The 21,075-nt window shown below is 32.2% G+C and overlaps 1 protein-coding gene and 1 pseudogene across 11 annotated transcripts in view; one reads left to right on the top strand and one right to left on the bottom strand.

Annotated features, from left to right (window-relative positions):
• The window catches only part of LOC145280100 (calcium homeostasis endoplasmic reticulum protein-like), a 401,340-nt gene that overhangs the window by 210,570 nt on the left and 169,695 nt on the right, over window positions 1-21,075 (bottom strand). For 5 of the 11 annotated variants that reach the window (XM_080131828.1, XM_080131832.1, XM_080131830.1 and 2 more), the window contains one exon: window positions 20,789-20,803. The exons of the other annotated variants lie outside the window; for them this stretch is intronic. In XM_080131828.1, the coding sequence (XP_079987954.1) occupies window positions 20,789-20,803 (15 nt within the window). The remainder of the gene's footprint in view (window positions 1-20,788; window positions 20,804-21,075) is intronic. 11 annotated transcript variants of the gene reach the window in all.
• On the top strand, window positions 7,204-7,320 carry LOC145280470 (5S ribosomal RNA; annotated as a pseudogene).

The following is a 21,075-nucleotide window of genomic DNA, read 5'->3' as shown; positions in this document are numbered from 1 at the left end:
CGCTACATAATGTAGCCAGACTTTGTGGAAGTCTCGCTACATAATGTAGCCAGACTTTGTGGAAGTCTCGCTATATAATGTAGCTAGACTTTGTGGAAGTCTTGCTACATAATGTAGCCAGACTTTGTGGAAGTCTCGCTACATAATGTAGCCAGACTTTGTGGAAGTCTCGCTATATAATGTAGCTAGACTTTGTGGAAGTCTTGCTACATAATGTAGCCAGACTTTGTGGAAGTCTTGCTACATAATGTAGCTAGACTTTGTGGAAGTCTTGCTACATAATGTAGCCAAACTTTGTGGAAGTCTTGCTACATAATATAGCCAGACTTTGTGGCCACCCTGTATATTAGTGGTGGGCCGATTCCAATATTCTTCCCAATTCCAATACAATTACCGATTTTGATGCTGATTTTTTATAAATCATTAAATATTATTAGATTTGTTATTTTTCCCATATGTTAAATGCGAAGATATTTTCTTAAATATAAAAATATATTTATGGGGGATGATTTATAGATTTTAGTTTCACTGGTTGTTTAAAATCAATAAATATTGTTTTATTACTACCAACAGTAGAAGATTCTGCTTTAAACAAAATCAAATTAAAAGATAATTAAAAGGATCTATTTAGAGTTTGTTTCTCTTCAGATATTATTAGAGGTGGTGAACATTAAATCGACAACCATTTTCTTTAATTGCAGATTTGGCAACTATTGGTTATTTTGAGTTCAGTTTAGTTTGGCAATTTATCATGAAGAGATGAGAACCAAGCAGTGTTTGTCAACTTATTTCTCTCTTTTTTTTTTTCATTTTTCTTAAACTTTTTCTTCTAGGGGATGGGACATCCAACCAGATGTCTGACATTTGAAAGAAACATTTGATAATGGAATAATTTCATAAAAAGGATCTGTCAACTAGCCACATTGTTTATGAGATTTAATCCCATTAGATCATTTTCTTTGGGAGTGTGTGAAGTCATCCCTACACTGATAAACCAGACACAATAAACCACTTGAAAGACAACATTTGACGCATTATTGCCAAAATACAGCCTAATTTAATGCACAGAATTTGTAAAATTAGTCCTTTAGATTATGCTATATATGCACGAGCTGCGAGGCCATATGCCCAAAACTGTATTTAAATAATAAATGTCGAAAATTAATCTTTGGAATAAACAACATATTTGTATAATAATATAATAATAATATAATAATAATAATAAACATATTTGTATGGTAACATATTTTTCTGTGATTTATTTTAATTTAAAGTTTGCCGCCTCTAAAAAAAAAAAAAAAAACACCCTTGATATATATCTCCATTCATTCACAGGAGACTGCTTCATTGTATCACAGCTCTTCAGCATGGCTAGATCCTAACCAGGGATCAAACCTACAACCATCTAGTTGACAGTTGGCAGTTCTTCCCTCTAGTTAATGGGATCGGTGCCTGCAAACGCTATAATCAAATATCTATTCATATAAAGATTTGATTGCCACTTTTACAGTGCTCGATTTGTTTATTTACAAACAAAGAGATAAATGACCATTTATGATTGTTATAAAGCTCTATCTGAAAAGCTTTTTGTGATTTGGCATATTTTTTATTTCAGTGTTTTATTTGTTTTAGTAGTTTGGTTGAACAGAATATTAAATCATATTATGTTCTGTTTTCTATTAATGTTTGCTCTTGGATTACTGGAGCGGAGGTGGACGCCTACAATTTTTAGCATCATCATGTATCCAACTTTGATTTGCTCGAGTGTCCTTCTGGATATCATTTTGCCTAATTAAATAATGGAAGACAACAGCTGAGAGGTAGATACACTAGTATCTATTATATCCTGTTGTTATGGTTTACCTGTCTGGCATTGGGTTACAAATTTTGATTTAGTAGCAAGCTGAATTGGCCTTTCGTGATTATAAATATAGTTTTATGGCTTGGCTTTGCAAACAAAGATTTACATATATATGATTTATGTGGCAGGTCAACCTTTACAAATCAATTACATTTTTAAACTATGACAAATATATTTTGCTGAGATAGCCTTTGTCTGTTATAGGTCTACAAGTTTGTAGAATTTTATATGCAAAAAGCACAGAAATTCAATTTTACAACAAAACAAAAACTATGTATATACAAATTCCAATATTCTGGGGATACATCATAAGAGATAAACAATATATATATATATATATATATATATATATATATATATATATATATATATATATATCACCTGTATGTTTAAATGTATCTATGTTTGTTTGTTTGCATGTCTGTATGTTGCCTAAAACTTTCAACATGGGCGATGGATTTTCACGAGATCGTTATCGTTTTGAAGCTCGGCCTTTCGGACGATAAATATTGAAAAATTGGCTAAAAACATTAATTTCTTCACCCTGAATTGGGCACTTTTCTACAAGGAGGGGTTGCTTTTTTCGCTGATATTTTCGAAAGTCATCCCCTCTTATCGATTGACTAGGCTTAATTTAAACCTTCACCACTTCTGGTTTGGCAATGGACACAATGGCAAAGACGTCACTTTTTTTTTTCACATTCTTTTCCTCCTTTGCAGTACAGGTTCGAGCCTGCCTGCCTGCCTGCTACCATTTTTTTTTTTTTTTTTTTTGCTCAACACACACCTTTAGACACCCGAGTAACACCAGGCACCCAGGCTAATATATATATATATATATATATATATATATATATATATATATATATATATATATATATTATAGAGTTTCAAAGATCAAGTTTTCTCGGTTGGTAATTTACTGCTTTTCAAACAGAAACCATTATAACATTGTTTTGTTCGCAACTAACAAGTTGGCAAAATTATGTCCTTGCTGCATTTTTAGTCACTTATCAGATGTTCACCTTAAAAAACAGAAAACACTTTAAACTTACATGGTTCATACAACTGATAATCTCTGCCATGTTTTCTCCTTACAAAGATTGCGATCATACTGCATTAATCTTAATCGATTGCAATTATTTTCAATTTGTTGTGAATTACTATTGTTATACTTATTTTTATTTAAAGTTTTTTTTTTGTTTTTGTTTTTTTATATCATCTGTTTTTATATAGAAAAGTCTCTCCATGGACTGCCTGGGAGGATGGTATCATGACAAACCTACAAATAATACATTACCACACTAAAAAGAGAAGGTAATGTATGGAAGGATGGTCTCATGACAACAAAACAGATACTACACTATACATTATACCATTTCCCTCCTGCAGCCTAAAAAGAGGAGATAATGTCTGAGTATCATGACATCAGAATTGATACTAGACGACCCTATCCTCCCAAAATGAGCATTAAAAAATAGTAGATTAATCACAAATAGTATATCAAAATAAGGATTAACTATAGTAAAAGTATAGTTTCAATCTCAGAAATAAGAGTAATAGTGATGGGCCGATTCAAAATTTTTTTCCAATTCCAATACAATTACTGACTCTATTCTGAATTCCCAATTCTAATATAATTATAGATTTCGATTCTTTTAAAATCTTGAAATATTTAGCTATAGAACTGTTTTTTTGTTTGTTTGTTTTTTTTTTAATTTTCAGGTTACCCTATGTCATATGTTAATATATATTAATAAATGTAAAAATACACTTGTTCGATGGGGTGGGGGGCTCTAGATGTCAGTTTTACTAGTAGTTTAAAATCAATAAATACTTATCATTTCAGCATTAGTACCATCACTAGAAAATTGAATTTTAATCAAAATCAAAGAAAAAAAATTATAATTCCGATTTCAATACCCCAAACTTTTCACGGTTCCTGATTCTGTTTAATCGTCCCAACACTAGTAATAGTATAGTATCGGCTGCAGTGTATCAGCCTTACGATAAAGGCTGGCATCAGAAATTATGACATACAACAATGTCACACACTGTCAGTCATCCGAAATGCTCAAAAGTATGCTCCAGATCAATAATCACAATGGCATGCCGCTTAAGACATGGAGAAGACCAATTAATGATGTGGCAGCTGCTGGGTAAAGTGAAATCGCAAAAAATAGAACCTGAAAGTCATTCATGAAACATTTAACCTCAGCATGAGACATGTAGATGAAAAATTAAAAAAATAATAATAATAATAACAATAATAATAATAATAATAACTCACTGGAACCTCAAAATAACTAACCAAACTTCCACTGAATGAATGAAAAAGGACTGGGACTGTGAGGCGGTTTGTTGTCATCCAAATTCCAGTGAGGAACAATGGTCGTTACGAACAAGAAGTCGGTGGTAAGCGGCTGTTTAGATAATGCTAATTCATTTGTAATGGTTATTGAAAGAATTTTTTTTTTTTTTTTTTTTACTTGGGAGTCACCACTTATCAAGGCCCAAAGGCCACTCGAGGATATGGGTTAATGAATGTACGGTAATAGTATAATAATCGTTAATGGTGTAAATTGTGTAGAATTTGATTATTTATGGGGACGGCTAAACAAGAACTTGTTTGCATTGGATTCGAAGGCTACCATGCTGTATTCAACCAGGAAGCAGGCTTGTGAAACAGTGTTTCAAAGGCAGGCAGTTTTGGGAAAGAAACTTTGTTCATGGAATCTGCATTTAGAGTTAGGCACGGATAGGATGGGGAGGGTGTCACTCAGACTCCAGGGAACACCACCGGTTGTTAGTTAGTAATCTCTGATGATGACCTGTGTGAGAACTCCTAGTGGGTAACAATAATAATATGTATGTGAAAACTAATTTCTCAGAAACAATCGTTGCAATATAAATCAGGACAACAAACTTTGTACATATATACGGTGCTCAATATATTTTCTGATAGAGCTTCATAATAATAACTTTCTCTTATCTGAACATTCACAAGACAAATGCATTATTATCTTCTATCTGTGAGGGCATTCCAAAAGTAATGCCTCCTATTTTTATTCCACCTAAATGGATCAGAAGAAATTACAAATTGCATTGTTATGATGACTGAACATGCGTTCATGACCTGAAAGTTTCATCTCTCCATTGCAGATATTGACGGTGTTAAACTCTAAGAAAGCAACTCATTATGGATGTGTCAAAAGCAAATATGTGTCATTAAATTTCTTCATATAGAAAAAATTAAGCTGATCAACATTCACCGGTGCCTATTGAATGTTTATGGGGCGAAAGCAGTTGCTGTCAGCACGGTTAGGAGATGGGTTCATCGATTTCAGAGTGCTGACAGAGATGTGAGTGACAAAGCATGCTCCAGACTTTTATTACCAAGGCACCAAAAGGAGCTGGCAAAAGTGCATTGAGAATGGTGGTGCCTATGTAGAAAGATATATTCTGAAGCACAAAAGGTCACCTATTTTAATGGTACCACTCCCATCTTTGGAGCTCTTCAACATTTTAGATTTCGAGTTAAAAAATAAGAGGCCTTAATTTTGGAATGACCCTTGTATCTATATAATAAAGTGAAGTCTATTTTCTCAGAGTTTGTCATTATTGATAGCTTACATCCTACAAAATAGATATTTTATTCTGAATAGCCAGTCAATTACGGTCGTTTACATGTTAAAAATGACAAAATGGATTTTCAAATTGCGAAGTGTCCACAATGTACCTTCTAAAAAAATTTTTAAATATTTCAAAGAATCTGAATTTTGAGGAATATTTATATTAACTGATGTCTAATACGTATTGTTAACATTTTACAGAAATCAAATGAATCTGAATTCACAAAGGGCTTCCACTCCTCTCTTTGTCCATTTTTCATAAAAGTAAATATAGCCCAGATATTACATCCTCATACCTAGTAGCTGTGTTTCAAATTCAGAATGAGTGTTTAACTAGCTTAGGAATGAATCATGTCAATACAAACATATAAACATATCTAACTTTATATAAATAGATATATATATTGCAATAAAAAGAAAACGTCATTTTTAATGGGTATTTTGATCATCTGACAACTTTTACAAGGGAATAATATCCAAATATTTTAGGGAGAAATAAAGATTAAAAAAAAACGAAAGGTTGACATAATGTCAAAATATCCTGCTGAAAAAAACTTATTAAATTAAATAAAAAAATGTTTTTACTGCTATTTCATCCCAACCAAGCCACAGTAGCACTTGGACGTAAGAGTCTAATATTCGAGATATCTATAAGGACAGTATGTAGGGAGTTGAGCAGCGAAATGTCTGTTCACATTAGATGTGCACTTAAGCATGTACAGTTAAGGAAGCAGGGAAATGGGAGGGAATTCCAAAATCTAGCAGTTCAAGAGAAGAAACTATTGGAGTAGAAGGTTTTCCAGCATCTGGAGATCTCTACTGTGTAGGGGTGGGATTTTGCTTCTTGTCAGGTTGGTTGTGAGTGTTTATGTTGAGAGGGTATGTGCTTTAAGTTCGTCGGAGCACACTCTATTAAAACACTTGTAAAACACACAGGGATGCAACATTTCAGCGACGAATAATTTTGACGCAAAAGAAAATTCATTTTGTTTGGAAACGACTGACTTAAGCTTAAATTAACAAAAAACAAAATAAAAAATAAAATAAAACATGTTGCAAAAAATAATAGATGGGACGACTCATATCAAACAAATATAAAGGCTCATTTTCTTTCCTGTCAAATCTATTTTACAAGCTCTCCTTTTCTATAAGCCACCGAGTAGAAGGTTAACACGTCAAATGTGCTTGGCATACATTTGTTAAGATTGGCAGCAAAATTATATCCTAACATTCCGGCAACTAAAAACACACAGAAAGTAAAGATTGCTTTTTCAAATTAAAGCAGACATAAATCTAATCTTTAAAGTGACCTTGGTTCAGAGAAGGAAGGTTTAATCTAGCCTGTTACCTACTGACCTATTGGCTTTTTCTGCATATAATGAATCCCACCTGAAGCCAAAATATAAATATATAAAATCTAAAGTTTATTTCGATACTGGCCTAGCAGTTAACAACAGCATAAGTATGCAATTAAACCCGCCAAGGCAAGCACATTCAAATAGATCTTAAATACAAGACAGGATAAAAAGAGAAAGAGAAATATAAGATGGTACATATGTAGTGCTAATTAGATGCATGTATGTGCGTGTGTATGCATAAGTATATATATATATATATATATATATATATATATATATATATATATATATATATATATATATATATATATATATATATATATATATATATATATATATACTTGTGTTAGTTACATTCGGCATAATCGCGTTGACACACCGGTTCTCGTCAGATCACCAAAGTTAAGCAACGGCGAGCCTGGTTAGTACCAGATGGGTGACCATTTGGGAATTCTAGGTGCTGTATGTGCTCTCCGCTTATCTCAGCATTTGTTTCCATTCGTCTTGTACACTTCACTTGCCACTGGTATTTAACAATGTTTACTCAGGAGAGGTGTGGTTAGAGATTGCGCACCTCCTGCCCATAAGACTTTCACGCGCAGGCACCCCTTCATGGGTAACCATAGTCTGTCAAAGATTGAGGGAGCTCCATTATATATATATATATATATATATATATATATATATATATATTTTCAGAATGTGAGAGATTATATAATTATTTCCACAGCCAAACAATGCTGCAGTGCACAAGAGCCATGACAGTCAACAAATCGGAAGTTCAAGACTCAAGTTTCGCCTTCATTTGGCCTCATCAGTTAGACTTATCCGAATCCAGGATTCGAAACCCGATCCTATCTGTGCTATCTATTCGAAACCCGAGCTTGTTCTGTGTTACTTAATAGACTTTCTTGTGTGCAGGGCATTTGCTCAGTTGGCAGAGAGTGCTTGTCTTGCATGCAAGAAGCTCGGATTTTGAATCCCAGGTTTCGATATGCTTAACTGATGAGCCCAAATGAAGGCAAAACTCGAGTCTTGAACTTCCAGTTTCTTGACTATCATGGCTCTTGTGTGTTGCGGCGTTGTTTGGCTGTGGAAATATATATATAATTGAGCTTGCAATCAGATTTCCAACTATAAATAACAATGCATGTTTAAGTCAATATTTGATTTTACCTAGCCAATTTTTATTTATTATTCTTTTACCATGTTCTTTACAATAATAATAAAAAAAACTATATTCCACTTTAGATTTTTGGAGTGTTTTTTTTTTAAAAGAAAATTACTTATTCTAGGCAAGAAGATTGGTAAAATGAAAACATGTTTAAATTACAACCATAAAAGCAAAAATCAGCTCATGTCATTAATATAAAAAAATGACATAGTTTATCTATTTTAGTCATCAAATAAACATTTTTTTAACTAAATAATAATTCATTTCTTACAATTATTTGACTGACATAACAGATTTTTTTTCTTTCTAAACTATTTGATATGTTGTTTTACTGTAATGTTGTGAATGGCAGACACAATATCCATATATCTATAAAAGTGAAAGTGTCTGTGTGTCAATTTTAAGTCTACAGACTCAAAATTTGATATACTGGGTACTGAGATTTGGGAAAATTTTTGTAATCCATTTTCGGCCAGAAATTTAGCTGTTAAGAGGTCAAAGTTCAACAATTTGACCTTTGAGAACTCTACCAAACTCCTCTGGCAATTTTAGGTATGAACAATCGAAATTTTAGATATAGGTTCCTTGAACATGGATCTAATTTAATAACCTGATTTGAGCCCCAAACAATAAATGTTAAGGGGTCATAATAGAGATTAAAGTTTTAAAAAATTTTACCTCTGCAGTCTCTACCAAATTACTCAGACAATTTCTGGTCTAAACATTTGAAATTTTACATAAAGGGTATTCAGAGATAGGGCAATCAGTTTGTGTCGAAAATTTGAACTACCAATATATAAATGTATGTATGTGTGTTTGCATGTCTGCCTAAAACTTTTGACAGAGGCGACAGATTTTCACAAGATCAGTATCATTTTGAAGTTCAACCCTTCAAACGACAAATACCTAAAAATTGGCTAAAAACATTAATTTCTTCACCCTCAACTAGGCATTTTTCAACAGGGAGGGGTCACTTTTTTGCCGATATTTTCGAAAGTCATCCCCTCTTTTCGATTGTCTAGCCTTAATTTGAACCTACGTCATTTCCGGTTTGGTGGTGGTCATAACAGTAAAGACGTCATGTTTTTTCCCGTTCTTTTCCTCCTTCGCGGTACGGGTTCAAGCCTGCCTTCCTACTACAACCTTTTTCTTTCTTTTTTTTTTTTTTTCTCAACACACACCTCCAAACACCCGGGCAACGCCGGGCTGAAATGCTAGAAAATATATAAAATATATATATACATACATTATACATAAATAATGTCTTCATTTTTAAGCATAACTCAAATAATCTAGCACGATTTATAAGATTGAATGAAAAATACTGTCTGAGAATTTTTCATTCTATATTTCCTTTGTTATTATCACTTGGAAGCGTTCATTATCAATCTAGCAGATGACTATTTACATATGTGTGTACATAAAGTTGACTCATTTGTCGAACTGACAGTGAGATTAAAAGGCTAATGATAGAAAAAAGTTTTCTAATATATTCAGTAACGTCTATACAATCAAACGTTTAAATATTCTACTTATTACAATGTAAAAGGAATTCTCATTAATTATCGGAGTGGAGGGGGGGGGGCGTTCTTATTCAATAATTTTCCCTTCACTATTCTCTGCAGTTCTATCTATAAATATTTTCTATAGCGTAGATAAATATTTTGCATTTTAGATGAAAAAAACCTTTTCAATTAAAATTGACAACCACTGATCACCAGTTTCATCTTGCTAATATTCTCTCTCAGACTTTCACTTTCCATAAAATTCCTCAAAGGTTTTAACTTAACCAGTAGGTCTTCCATTATTTCACAGACAAGTACACAATCATCAACACACAATATCACTTCCAGACAATCCATATGAAACTTTGCAGACAATATTTCTAAGACACAAATGAAAATCAACTCAATACAAAATCCTGATGAATTTCTAAACTGTCACTAATTTTGTTGTTAATTCTAAAATTTGAAGTATTTCTGTACGTTGATTGAACAACTTTTAACAAACATTTGCCTCTAGTTTACATAAATCCAAAAATCCATATGGAATTTCAGACTGAAACCGTTATTTAATCTAGTGGGGGAGGAGGGGAATTTGTTCTTGTTCTGTTAGCCATACATGGGTAGAAATGCTGATTAATTAATGTTATTTATAATTATTATTGCCTGTAGTAAGGATGGAATCTTCAACCTGCAAATAGATTTTCATTTAGAACCGATAATTAACCAACATTAAACCATTGCATCACAAGTCCTTGAGGAAGGTCACAGGTTTCATGGGTCGAAACATTATGAAAATAATCACTAAAATGAGAATAGTAGTCCAAATAAAACAAAAATGCAATCAACAGATCTATAATCAATTTACAAATAAATACAATCAAATAGCATAAATTACTTGAACGGTAAAAAAACAATCTTCGTTTCTAAATTTTTTGAGATGAGGATTGATAATTCAGATTTTTTTCAATTACTATTCTTATCTTGAGTGTTATTTTCACTGTGGTTTGGATGATGCAACGTCCGACCTTCTTCAGATGTATCTTATCAAACTCGTACACAAAGACGCATCATGTACAAATAAAGTACTTGATAAAATTCAGTTTAAGTCACACGATTCTGGAGGTTGATGGTTCAATCCTCAGTACGGGCAATAATACAATTGCGAATTACATAAGACTTCTACCTGGCCATGGCTAATGGAAAGAAAGCATGTTACCCCCCTGGATTAAATAAAAGGTTCTGTTCAAAATTTTATATAAATTTCTGAGTTTGACAAGATACACCTGAAGAAGGTCAGAGGTTACATCAGCCAAACATTGTGAAAATAAGACTCAGGAGAAGAACAGTAATCCAAAGAATATGAATCTAACTTTGTGTTCAATCAAATAATATTTACAACTGAAAAGATCTTAAAAAAAAAAAACGTTAGATTATAACTAATGTTGGGACAGTTAATCAGAATTGAAAAATCAGAACTTTTGGGGGTATTGGAATCGGTATTGTAATCAGAAAAATTTGTGTCTATTTTCCGATACCAAAAACGATTCCTTTAATTATCTTTTTTATCAGATTTGTTAACAAAATCTTGCACTGCTGGACGTAATAATAAAACATTAAATATTTGTTGATTTTTAAACTACCAGTAAAACTACAATCTATAGATTACCACCCACAAATGTGTTTTTAATTTTGTAGAAAATATATCCACATTTAACGTGTGTTTTTATGGTAATCAGGATAAAGATCTACTTTATAGTTTAATATTTAGAGATTTATAAAGAATCAGATTCGGTAATTGTATCAGATTCAGGAAAAATATTGGAATCGTACCATCACTAATTATAACCTCTGTTGTTGCCCGCCTGCCATATATACACACCAATGTCATCATATGATTTATCCAAATTCCTTCAAAATCATGTAAACCAAATGTCATCCCAGGCAATTCTGAGCTGAACTACTTCCTGTCAAAGTAACATTTTTTTCTCTTCTGTCAGATTATATATATATATATATATATATATATATATATATATATATAGCTTCATGTTTGAGATATTATGTTCTCTTCCCACACTTAACTATTATGCATTATGCATTTCTTTTATTTGTGAAATAACTCTTCCAGTATCAGGTTGTCAACTATATGTTTTGTTTTTACATTACCAGAGTGGATTGTACTATTAGAGGTTAGAATGACCTAAGAGTTATCCGCAATGAAAGCTGAAATTAATAGCTAAATTAAATAAGTTATTAATGTTTACATCAGAGGGGAGTAGGGAGAGTAGATATCAAGAAATCAGAATAAACTGAAAGCTAAGATATATGAGCAGTAGTTAAACTCCCAATCATTATATCACAGTTCTTGTGATGGGAGAGAGAACTAAATACCCAACTCCTAATCATCACTGATAATAGAGTGTGACTTTGTTTTAACAGCCTACGCATACAATTCAGGTTCAGTTGTTTTTATAGCTTAATTTCTTTATTAATTTGCTTGTCCATGTCAAATGGCAAAACATTATATTCATTCTTAGTTATATTAAGATGGCGTCATCTCAAATAGAGTTCTTCATAAATAAACTATACTTATTTGAAAAGCTGGGGATTCGGATGAAAAACTTCTCACTCTAAATTTGGTTTAAAAAAAACAAAAAACTTTTGACTCTAAGACTAGTCTTAACCTATTTTATTAGCAATTAAGCGAATTTTTTTGAAGGTTTAAGTTTTAGAAGTTTGTCAAAGTGATTTCCCTGCCCCAATTTTATTTTATTTACATAGAAGCAGCTACTTCTACCGCAACACTTCTTTGATATATAGAAGATATTGCAAAGACTGCTGCAAAGAAGGTGGGCTCTTTCTACTATGTTAAAAAACTTCTTACACCTGTTTGTATACTATATCTCTACAAAGAAATCCTTTGCTAATGTCTAGAGCATTGTTGTCACATCTGGGCCAGTAGACAGAGTTAAAAAAAATTTTTTTTTTAAAAGCTTCTAATATAATAAATCCCACACTACCAAGCCCCAACCCTCATCCCATCACCAGAATATTTACACCTTGTGCTTGTTTTGCATGAAATGTGCTCTGATGAACTTGCTGCTATGGTGCCCCCTCAACATAAATACCTCTGACCAGCCTGACAACCAGAAAAGTCCTATACCTTCACCATAGAGGTCCCCAGATGCCGGAAAGCTTTCTACTCTCATACCTACTTTCCTGGCACTACTAGCCTTTGAAATTTTCTCCCTGCTCTCTGTTTCCCTTAATGTACCGAAATGCAGAAATTTAAATGTAATGTGAACAAACATCTTACTACAAAACTCTCCACTTGGGATAATCTCATAGATATGGTTTTTAATTCACAGTAGCCCTTTTACATATCAATGACAATGTATTTTGTTTGGAGTGTATTCAAGTTTTCCAAAATAACAAAATTAATTAATGCCTACATCAAAATATCAGACTATGAATCGTCACTAGGAAAATAATAATTATTTACAACTAAAATTACAAAAAAAAAAAAAAAAAAAAAAAAAAAATTGGTTCTTTCTATAGGAGAGGACTCATATTGGCTCAAATATTTCTGATTGTAATTTATAAAACAAACTGAAAATGGTCAAATCGTCATTGAATAATCAAATAGTACTGACATTAAATGCAACAAATTCTCCTCGCTTTTTTTTTTCTTTTCCTGATTTAAGATTAATTAATTAATTATAGGGTCAAATATTATTTTTATTTATATATTTATTTTATTTGTGGGGGTGGGGAAAGCTAAAAAATTACAACCTAACTCTTTGTCACCTCAGTTAAATTCATTTTGGTTTTGCATATGTATGCTTAAGTGTCGTCTGTCATCTTACATTTTCTTTTTTGTGGCTTTCAAATCATAAATCGTGTTGGCAATTTTTAGTTCATTCTGTTAATCACAATCAGAAACATGCGAGCCAATACAGGCCCCCCTCCTATGAAAGCAAAAAACATAAAAACGATAATCTGCTAATACAATACTTTTTTTTTGTAAAACACTGAAAATTATTCTGTTACAATGTATGAATGAAAAAGAAAAAAAAAATTTTTTTTTTTTTCCAGCAGTAAAATTTTAGTTTTCACTATGAAATCATCTTCTTCTTCTTCTTCTTCTATTATATAAAAGGGAAAGTGTGTGTGTGTGTGTGTGTGTGTGTGTGTGTGTGTGTGTGTGTGTCAAAAATTTTTGACAGACACATTAGACCATGACAAAATTGGTATCATTAGAAAGATCAATCTCTCGGACAAAAAATATGTAAAAATTGACCAAAAAGATTAATTCTGTCTGGGTAAACTGGGCCGTTTCTTCCTAGGAGGATTCACTTTATACATCAAGATTTTTGCAAGTCATACGCCTAACAATCTCAATGTGCATTTAAAAAAACGTTATTTCGACCCTAGTGACTGTGACAGCTAGCGCATTAGCTTTGTTCATCTCCTGTTCCTCTTTCGAGTTATAGGTTCGAGCCTACCTACCACATTTTTTTTTTTTTTTTTTTGCAGTCACACAGGCACTCCCTGCTATTTTGACTGAAACAGAAGTTGTTGTTTTTTTTTTTTTCTGAGGGTTGCTCAATATCCTTAGTATACCACCTCTCTCCACCCTGGCAACTCAGGATACCATGCTAGTATAAACTAAAGCAGGAAGATGTAAAAAAAAAAAAAAAAAAAAAAACATTCTGCAAAATCAATTGATTTAAAAATTAAACTCTTTTCTTTTAACATTTACGTTAATAAAAGCAACTGCTAAAGTTAGTGATAGACGTAAATCAAAGCATCATCCAACTACAAACAAGTCAGTTCTTGCAGAATTTAAAAAATAAAAGAATATATAAGCTTTTTACAAGAGTCTAAAAGAAATTATTTAAATATGGTAGCATAATTTTCATAAGAAAAATTTGAAGAAAAGAAATGTACATTTAAAAGATGTGTTCGATAAAATTAAAAAAAGAAAACTTTAATGAATAAGTTATGCCCACCAAAACTGTTATACCACACATGATTGGCAACTGATGAGGACATGCTATCAAATATTACATATGAAAAAAAAAAAAAACTCTCAGGAAAGTAAGGTGACTCTTTGGAAAGATCAAGTGACATCTTGTAAGGTAGTTGGTTAATTTTCATGCATCGAAAACCAAGCTTCTCTCCTAATCACTCTGATCACCATCACACCCCAATTAAAATGAATGGCTTTTGTCTTGAGGAAGCTCAATGTCTTGACAAGCTCTGGGACCGACCTTCACTCCTGATCTCAAATGGAACACATATCAAATCTGTTGCCAATATCGCTGGAAAAATGGTTTGATCACTATCACTTCAGTAGATGTCTCACTGTCAATACAATCTTCTAATTGTATAGGAACCAGGTACACCCTATAATAGAGTACTGTTGCCACATCTGCGCAGGAGCTGCTCGGCACACTCTATCCAACCTTGATAGAGTTCCAAACAAGCTGCAAAACCTAGTAAACAATGCCCTTTTCTCTTCCCTGCAACCTCTTTCCCACAGGAGAGACATTTCAAGCCTGTCTCTGCTCTACCAGCATTTTCATGGCAAGTGCTCGACTGAACTGTAATATATGGTTCCCCCCCTTGCCAAACTTTCACAAAAAGCACTCGACTAGCTACAACCACTCTATATGATTTCCCCCACTCTATCTGTGCCTAAATCTAAACACAGATTACATGAACAAAGCTTCTTTCCCAGAACTGCCCTCCTTTGGAACACTGTTCCACTCGCCTGCTTCCCGGTTGAATACAACATGATAGCCTTCAAATCTAATGTAAACAAGTTACTACATAAAATCGAATTCTACTCAATCTACGTCATTAACGATTACTACACTACTACCTTTCATTCATTAACTTATCCTCGAGTGGCCTTCGGGCCTTGATAAATGGTGATTCAAGTAAAAGAATTATAAGCAGTGTAACAACCAAATAATGACCTCAGGTGATTGTAGTGAGGATAGAGAATATATCACGCAGTAGACTGATGTAAAATGAAAGCAACTTTGATTTATTTGGGGCAACAATGTATGATTTTGTCAGAAAATTTAATCGATTGAAAGGTTTAGGTACTCATGAAGTAGACTGTTATGGCCAACATAATTCTGCTATCAGAGTGCGTAAACTGAATGATGGGATTATGAATCAGGATTAGACCTGCATTATTAAGAACCTTATTTGCCCCAGAGAAATTTTAAGCAAGCCAAGAACTTAATGGCCCAATAGTAAAACACGCTTTCTTAGATATGCATGGCATCAAGTGATGAACGTTTTAACATGTAATATCAAATTTGAATGATCAAAATAAACGCATTTCAATAGGGGATTTTTTTTTTCGACATCACAGCCCCAACTTATCAAGGCCTGAACGGCACTCAGGGATAAGGTGGTCAGTGAGACAACAGCATAATGATTGCTAGTGGTGGAAGTTGGATAGAAATTAATTATTTAGCTTAACATGAATTTGTTTACATTGGATTTAAAAACGACCATGTTGTAGTCAGTTGGAAACCAGCCCCATGACATAGAGTTCCACAGGCAGGTAGTTCTAAGAAAGGAACTTTGTTTATGGAATTTGCATTCAGATTTAGATACAGATAGAGAGATGGGGAAATCGTTGAGAGTGGTTGTAGCTGAACAAGTGTTTATTGTTAATGCTTTGCATCTCATAGATTGAAGCTCAGTCGAGTACTTACCATGACATTTATTTTATTTTTTTTAAATACTTTGTTTAATGGATGTAGCTACTGGTAGTACCAGAAGTGGCAGTACTGTCCTGGCCACTAAAACTGTGTTACAATCCCTTATATGAAATTTATTTTTTTAATTGTAGATATGTAGGCATATCAAAAATCTCCAGACCAATGAGCAAACTGGAAATAATTATTGTAAACATTATCTTGTACATCTTGTTGATCACAGTACAGATTATGTGCACGTATTAATATTAATTAGCAGTAATATACTTCTCAAGTTAAATATAAATACAGTATGCCAAGTGAAACAAGTTAGTATAATAAATGATGTTTTGGAGGTCAAAGTAAGACCCAAATGAGCGCTGTGATTGGTTCGTTAGTTTAATCATGTAATGCCACAAAAATCTGACCTTGCATTTCAGTTGTTGACAAAATCTTAGTGAGGAAACGAGTGATGTTGGACTAGGAAAATTTACAGCAGAATGAAATCTTAGTTAAGGAAAAAATCAAGCAGTTACATAGATTAAAAATTAAGGTACGGCAATTCATATGATATCAATGTATATATGAGAGTATCAGGGTTTAGGAATCTGGGGTCAAAACAAATTCATTGCTTTTCGAGGCAGAGTCAGATCTTTTCAAAATTCAGACTCCCTAACCCAACGGTTTTCATCATATATCAATTTTTTTTTTTTGGGGGGGGGGATGATTCTTTAGATTTTGTTCAACAAATAATGTTGAATTCACAAAACCTTTAAAAATATACTTGTTCTCTATAAAAATCAAAACGCTAAATATTTTATTTATATATATATATATATATATATATATATATATATATATATATATATATATATATATATAAATATCAGAGTGGCTGTATGTATATATATATTAGTGTAATATAATAGCTTTCAAAATTCCAAAATCAAATCTACTCAGTTGATGGTTTATTACATTTCAATAGGAAAACTATTACAATCGTTTGCAACTAATAAGTCAAGTTTATAAATGGATGGAAAGTTTTTCTAATTATAAAAAAAAAAAAAAAAAAAAAAAAAAAATTTTTAATGTGAAAGTTTTTTTTATATACAGTAGAGCCCCGAGATACGGCATTAAAACTTATCAACAAAATACAGTACAGTATATAATGTACATGTATATAATCAAATAACATTATAAATAACGCTGTAAGGCAGGGTAAATACCATAACCAGGGACCAGAAAAACATTGTATTCCACATTGTAACCTGAAAAAAATGTATCCAAGGACCACCGCATCCCGGAGGTTCTACTGCATATATATATATATATATATATATATATATATATATATATATATATATATATATATATATATATACACACACACACACACACACACAGAGGTCCATTTGACATAATAGTTTGAATATTCACTTATGGACAGAAAGACTAGAATTGAATCGTTAGTATAGCTATACCAGAGACTAGAAAAAATGGTACTTGATGTCCATTGCTTTTAAATATCCAACATTATAGAATAAGGATCAAGGGTAAGAGGAGTAATCCTAGGAAATGAGTGGTGCCCTCCCCTACATCATAGTGTAGTAGCTAATGAAAAGGAGCCTTTTAATTGCTGTCTACTATAGTCAACCATTTTTTTTTTGCCTTTTTTTTTTTTTTACATTATTACAAGTAGTAGATTTCTTGGGTTCGAGTCAATCTTTTTTAAAATTATAGTTGAAGTTGTTAAAATTTAGTCAGAACTTTAAAAGATTTACACTTAGAGTTGAGTGTTTAGGTTACTGATTTCAAAGCTCTGGAGGATATATAGGATTAATGATTATCAATTCAAATTCTACCATACATCTATTGCAGTGATTTAGAATTGGGAAAGGTATGAAATGCAATCTCTGCTCCCACTTATTGGCAAAATAGCAACTTGCTATTGAATGAATCATTATACAATTAATCTATTACAATGGGATATTGTGTTTCAGTATTGAATAATTAAAAAATGGGTTGAATTTTTAACAGAAAAACCAACCAACCAAATAATTATAATTTCAGCCCAACATTTGCTTCTCCTTTGCCCTCTCCACACATAAAAAAAAAAAATGATGGAGTCATAATTAAACATGCTGATTGGTGGAAATCAGAATCACAGATGTAAACAGCGACTTTGCTTTTAATGGGCAAAGAGAAAGAAAGAAAGAAAAAAAAACACAGAATTACAGTTTGGTCTGAAAGCTTATTAACTCCATTGGTATGAAACAGATGTTATTCCCTTATTTTGTTTGCAAATTTAGGGAGGAATTTGTTTCTAGATCTCTCCAACCAAATTCTAAAGAGTGTGCGGGTAGGGGGTATACAAAAAAACTCGGGTCACAAATGATCTATATTTGTGATAAGTGATGAAATTGAATAAAAAAATATGGAAATGTTATTTCACATTATGTCATCATGCATATGTTTGAAAATGGAAGGAAACAAAACATTTTAAACAGAGGTGGGGGGGGGGTCTGGATCAGATATCTGAAGGCAGCCATTTTTGCACGAGTCGGCTTTTTAAATACTGACTTCTTCTAAAACGTCCAATATCTGGATCAGCCTCACATTGCACCAAGACCAGTAAATATTTTATGACTGTACATTTTTTCATTCACTTTTACCAAAAAGAGGCTGAAAGGTGAAACATGTCAGGAATAATTTACAAAAAAAGTCATTGCCCCCCCCCACCACCATTCTTTTCTTCTCTCCATCTTGTCATTTTATTTTTTTTATCACACCTAAAAATTAATTATAAGAGACAACGATGAAAAAAGCTTTTATACACAACAAAGAAAAAAATGGTGCTTCTTTACAATTACACACTGACATGAAAAAAGCGTCCGCTTTTGTTTTGTTTTTTTTTGTTTGTTTTTTCCTAATAGACAAAATGGGGGAGGGGGGGTATCAAAATCTTCATTTTGATAAGAAAAAGTTGTTTTTGTTACCTCACCCAGTTGTTTTTTATTTATTAATGTTAATTCCGATTTGAAATTTGGGCAAAAGAACAGTATAGTTAACAATCGAGAAATTCAAAATAAGAAAAATATGCAGCAAATAACGTTTATCAAATGACAGAAAATTAAATGTTTTATCAACATGCATAGTTTTAAACTTTTGAAACTGAAGTTTCGTGATTTAAACATTTGTTTTGTTTTCATATAACAGATTTCGTCAATCGAAGATGACAGTCAATTTTTATTCATTTATTTATTTTTTAAGTGGTTGCAAACATCAGGTTTAAAATTAATAAAAGACGTTTCTCCTAATTTAACTTGAAGCAACTCCCAGACAGGGTAAATATACCATAAACTTTATATATATATATATATATATATATATATATATATATATATATATATATATATATATATATATATAAACTATCTTTTAAATCTCGAATTAGTAACTATTTCAAAGATAAAAAATAGATTGGTTTTTAATATGGAAAAAATTCAGCTACCCAAAAGGGAGCATTCTGGATTGAAGCTCAAATAAAAATGAAAATAAAAATTGGCTGGAAAGACTTTTTTCACTGACTGACAGAATGACTGTAGCATCAGGACAGATACTCCACTTTGTTCCTAGCCAAAATGCCATAGAATGCATGCTTATCATTGAAATACACCTAGATTCTAAGAGTTAATATCCTCTCAAAAATTGAACTATAAATTTTTTTTTAATTCACATTTTTTATTGCCGTATTGGTATTGACCACCTTCCACAAGATTAGTTTAACCCTAGGTTGAACTAATTCATTCAGTCATAAATAAATGAATATAACGACATAAATAAAGTGGGATTTGATTCAAACACGCCTTGTACGTATTAGTTCAGTATCTGGGTAGATACCAAATACGTCCAGATTGCAACTGTCCATTCAGTATACCGCCATCTGTCTCAGAGTGGAGGAATTCGTTTGTTGTAATTTTACACACTTTCTTCAAAAACTATGGATAATGATCAAAGTAAGTTTATGAAACGCAAAAATTCTCAGTGGTAGTTGTTTAACTATTGAACTTCATAGTTTTTCTAGCTTGAGGACAATCATAGTTTCATTACCCTTTAAACTAACTAAAATTAAAAAACATTTTTTTTAATCATCTACATCATAATTCAGGTTATAAAGGATCAATGTAGACGACCTAATGACATTAGATGGCTATGGTAATTTTAAAAATCATGATTTTTTTCATCATTCCTCATATTTTAGAAGAGCTAAGAAGAGACAGAACCAAATATTGGCAGAGATACTAAACTTTAATCTGATCTAAAATGTTTTCATGGCGATGTTATTGTAAAGAAGCACTGAAACATCTTATGATCACAGGTGCATGGTGATGATGATGATGAATGGATGTTAGTTTGAATAAATAGACAAACACATGCTGGCATTACTCCAAATTAGGTAAGAAGGTCAGTTTCATATTTGAAAGATTTCTATGTTGCGGTTTGAAGAGTTTGAAGACAGAATAATAAAATACTTACAATAAACCTCGGCAACTACAAATAAAATATTTCACAGTTTGAATTAGTTAAATATGAAAATGTCAAGCAAATTTAATAAATTTAAAACAGTCTGGAAATACAATATTTAAATAGATAAACAATAATTTTTGTTGTGGATTTTGGGGGGGGGGGGGGGGTAAGCTCAAATAGTTGGTTTCAAATTAGAGGTGAGTAGACCGAGTCATGCATCAGCAATTTTTGTAGGAGTTAGGTTTTTAAAAGTGATTCTAAAATTAGGTTAAGTACTTATGCGGTATAAGGATCAT

Source organism: Euprymna scolopes, chromosome 7 (genome assembly GCF_053919585.1).
Source record: "Euprymna scolopes isolate OS-2025 chromosome 7, ASM5391958v1, whole genome shotgun sequence".
Classification (NCBI taxonomy): Eukaryota; Metazoa; Mollusca; class Cephalopoda; order Sepiida; family Sepiolidae; genus Euprymna; species Euprymna scolopes.
Note: the sequence above shows the minus strand (reverse complement) of the source record. Positions and strands in the feature narration are given on the sequence as shown.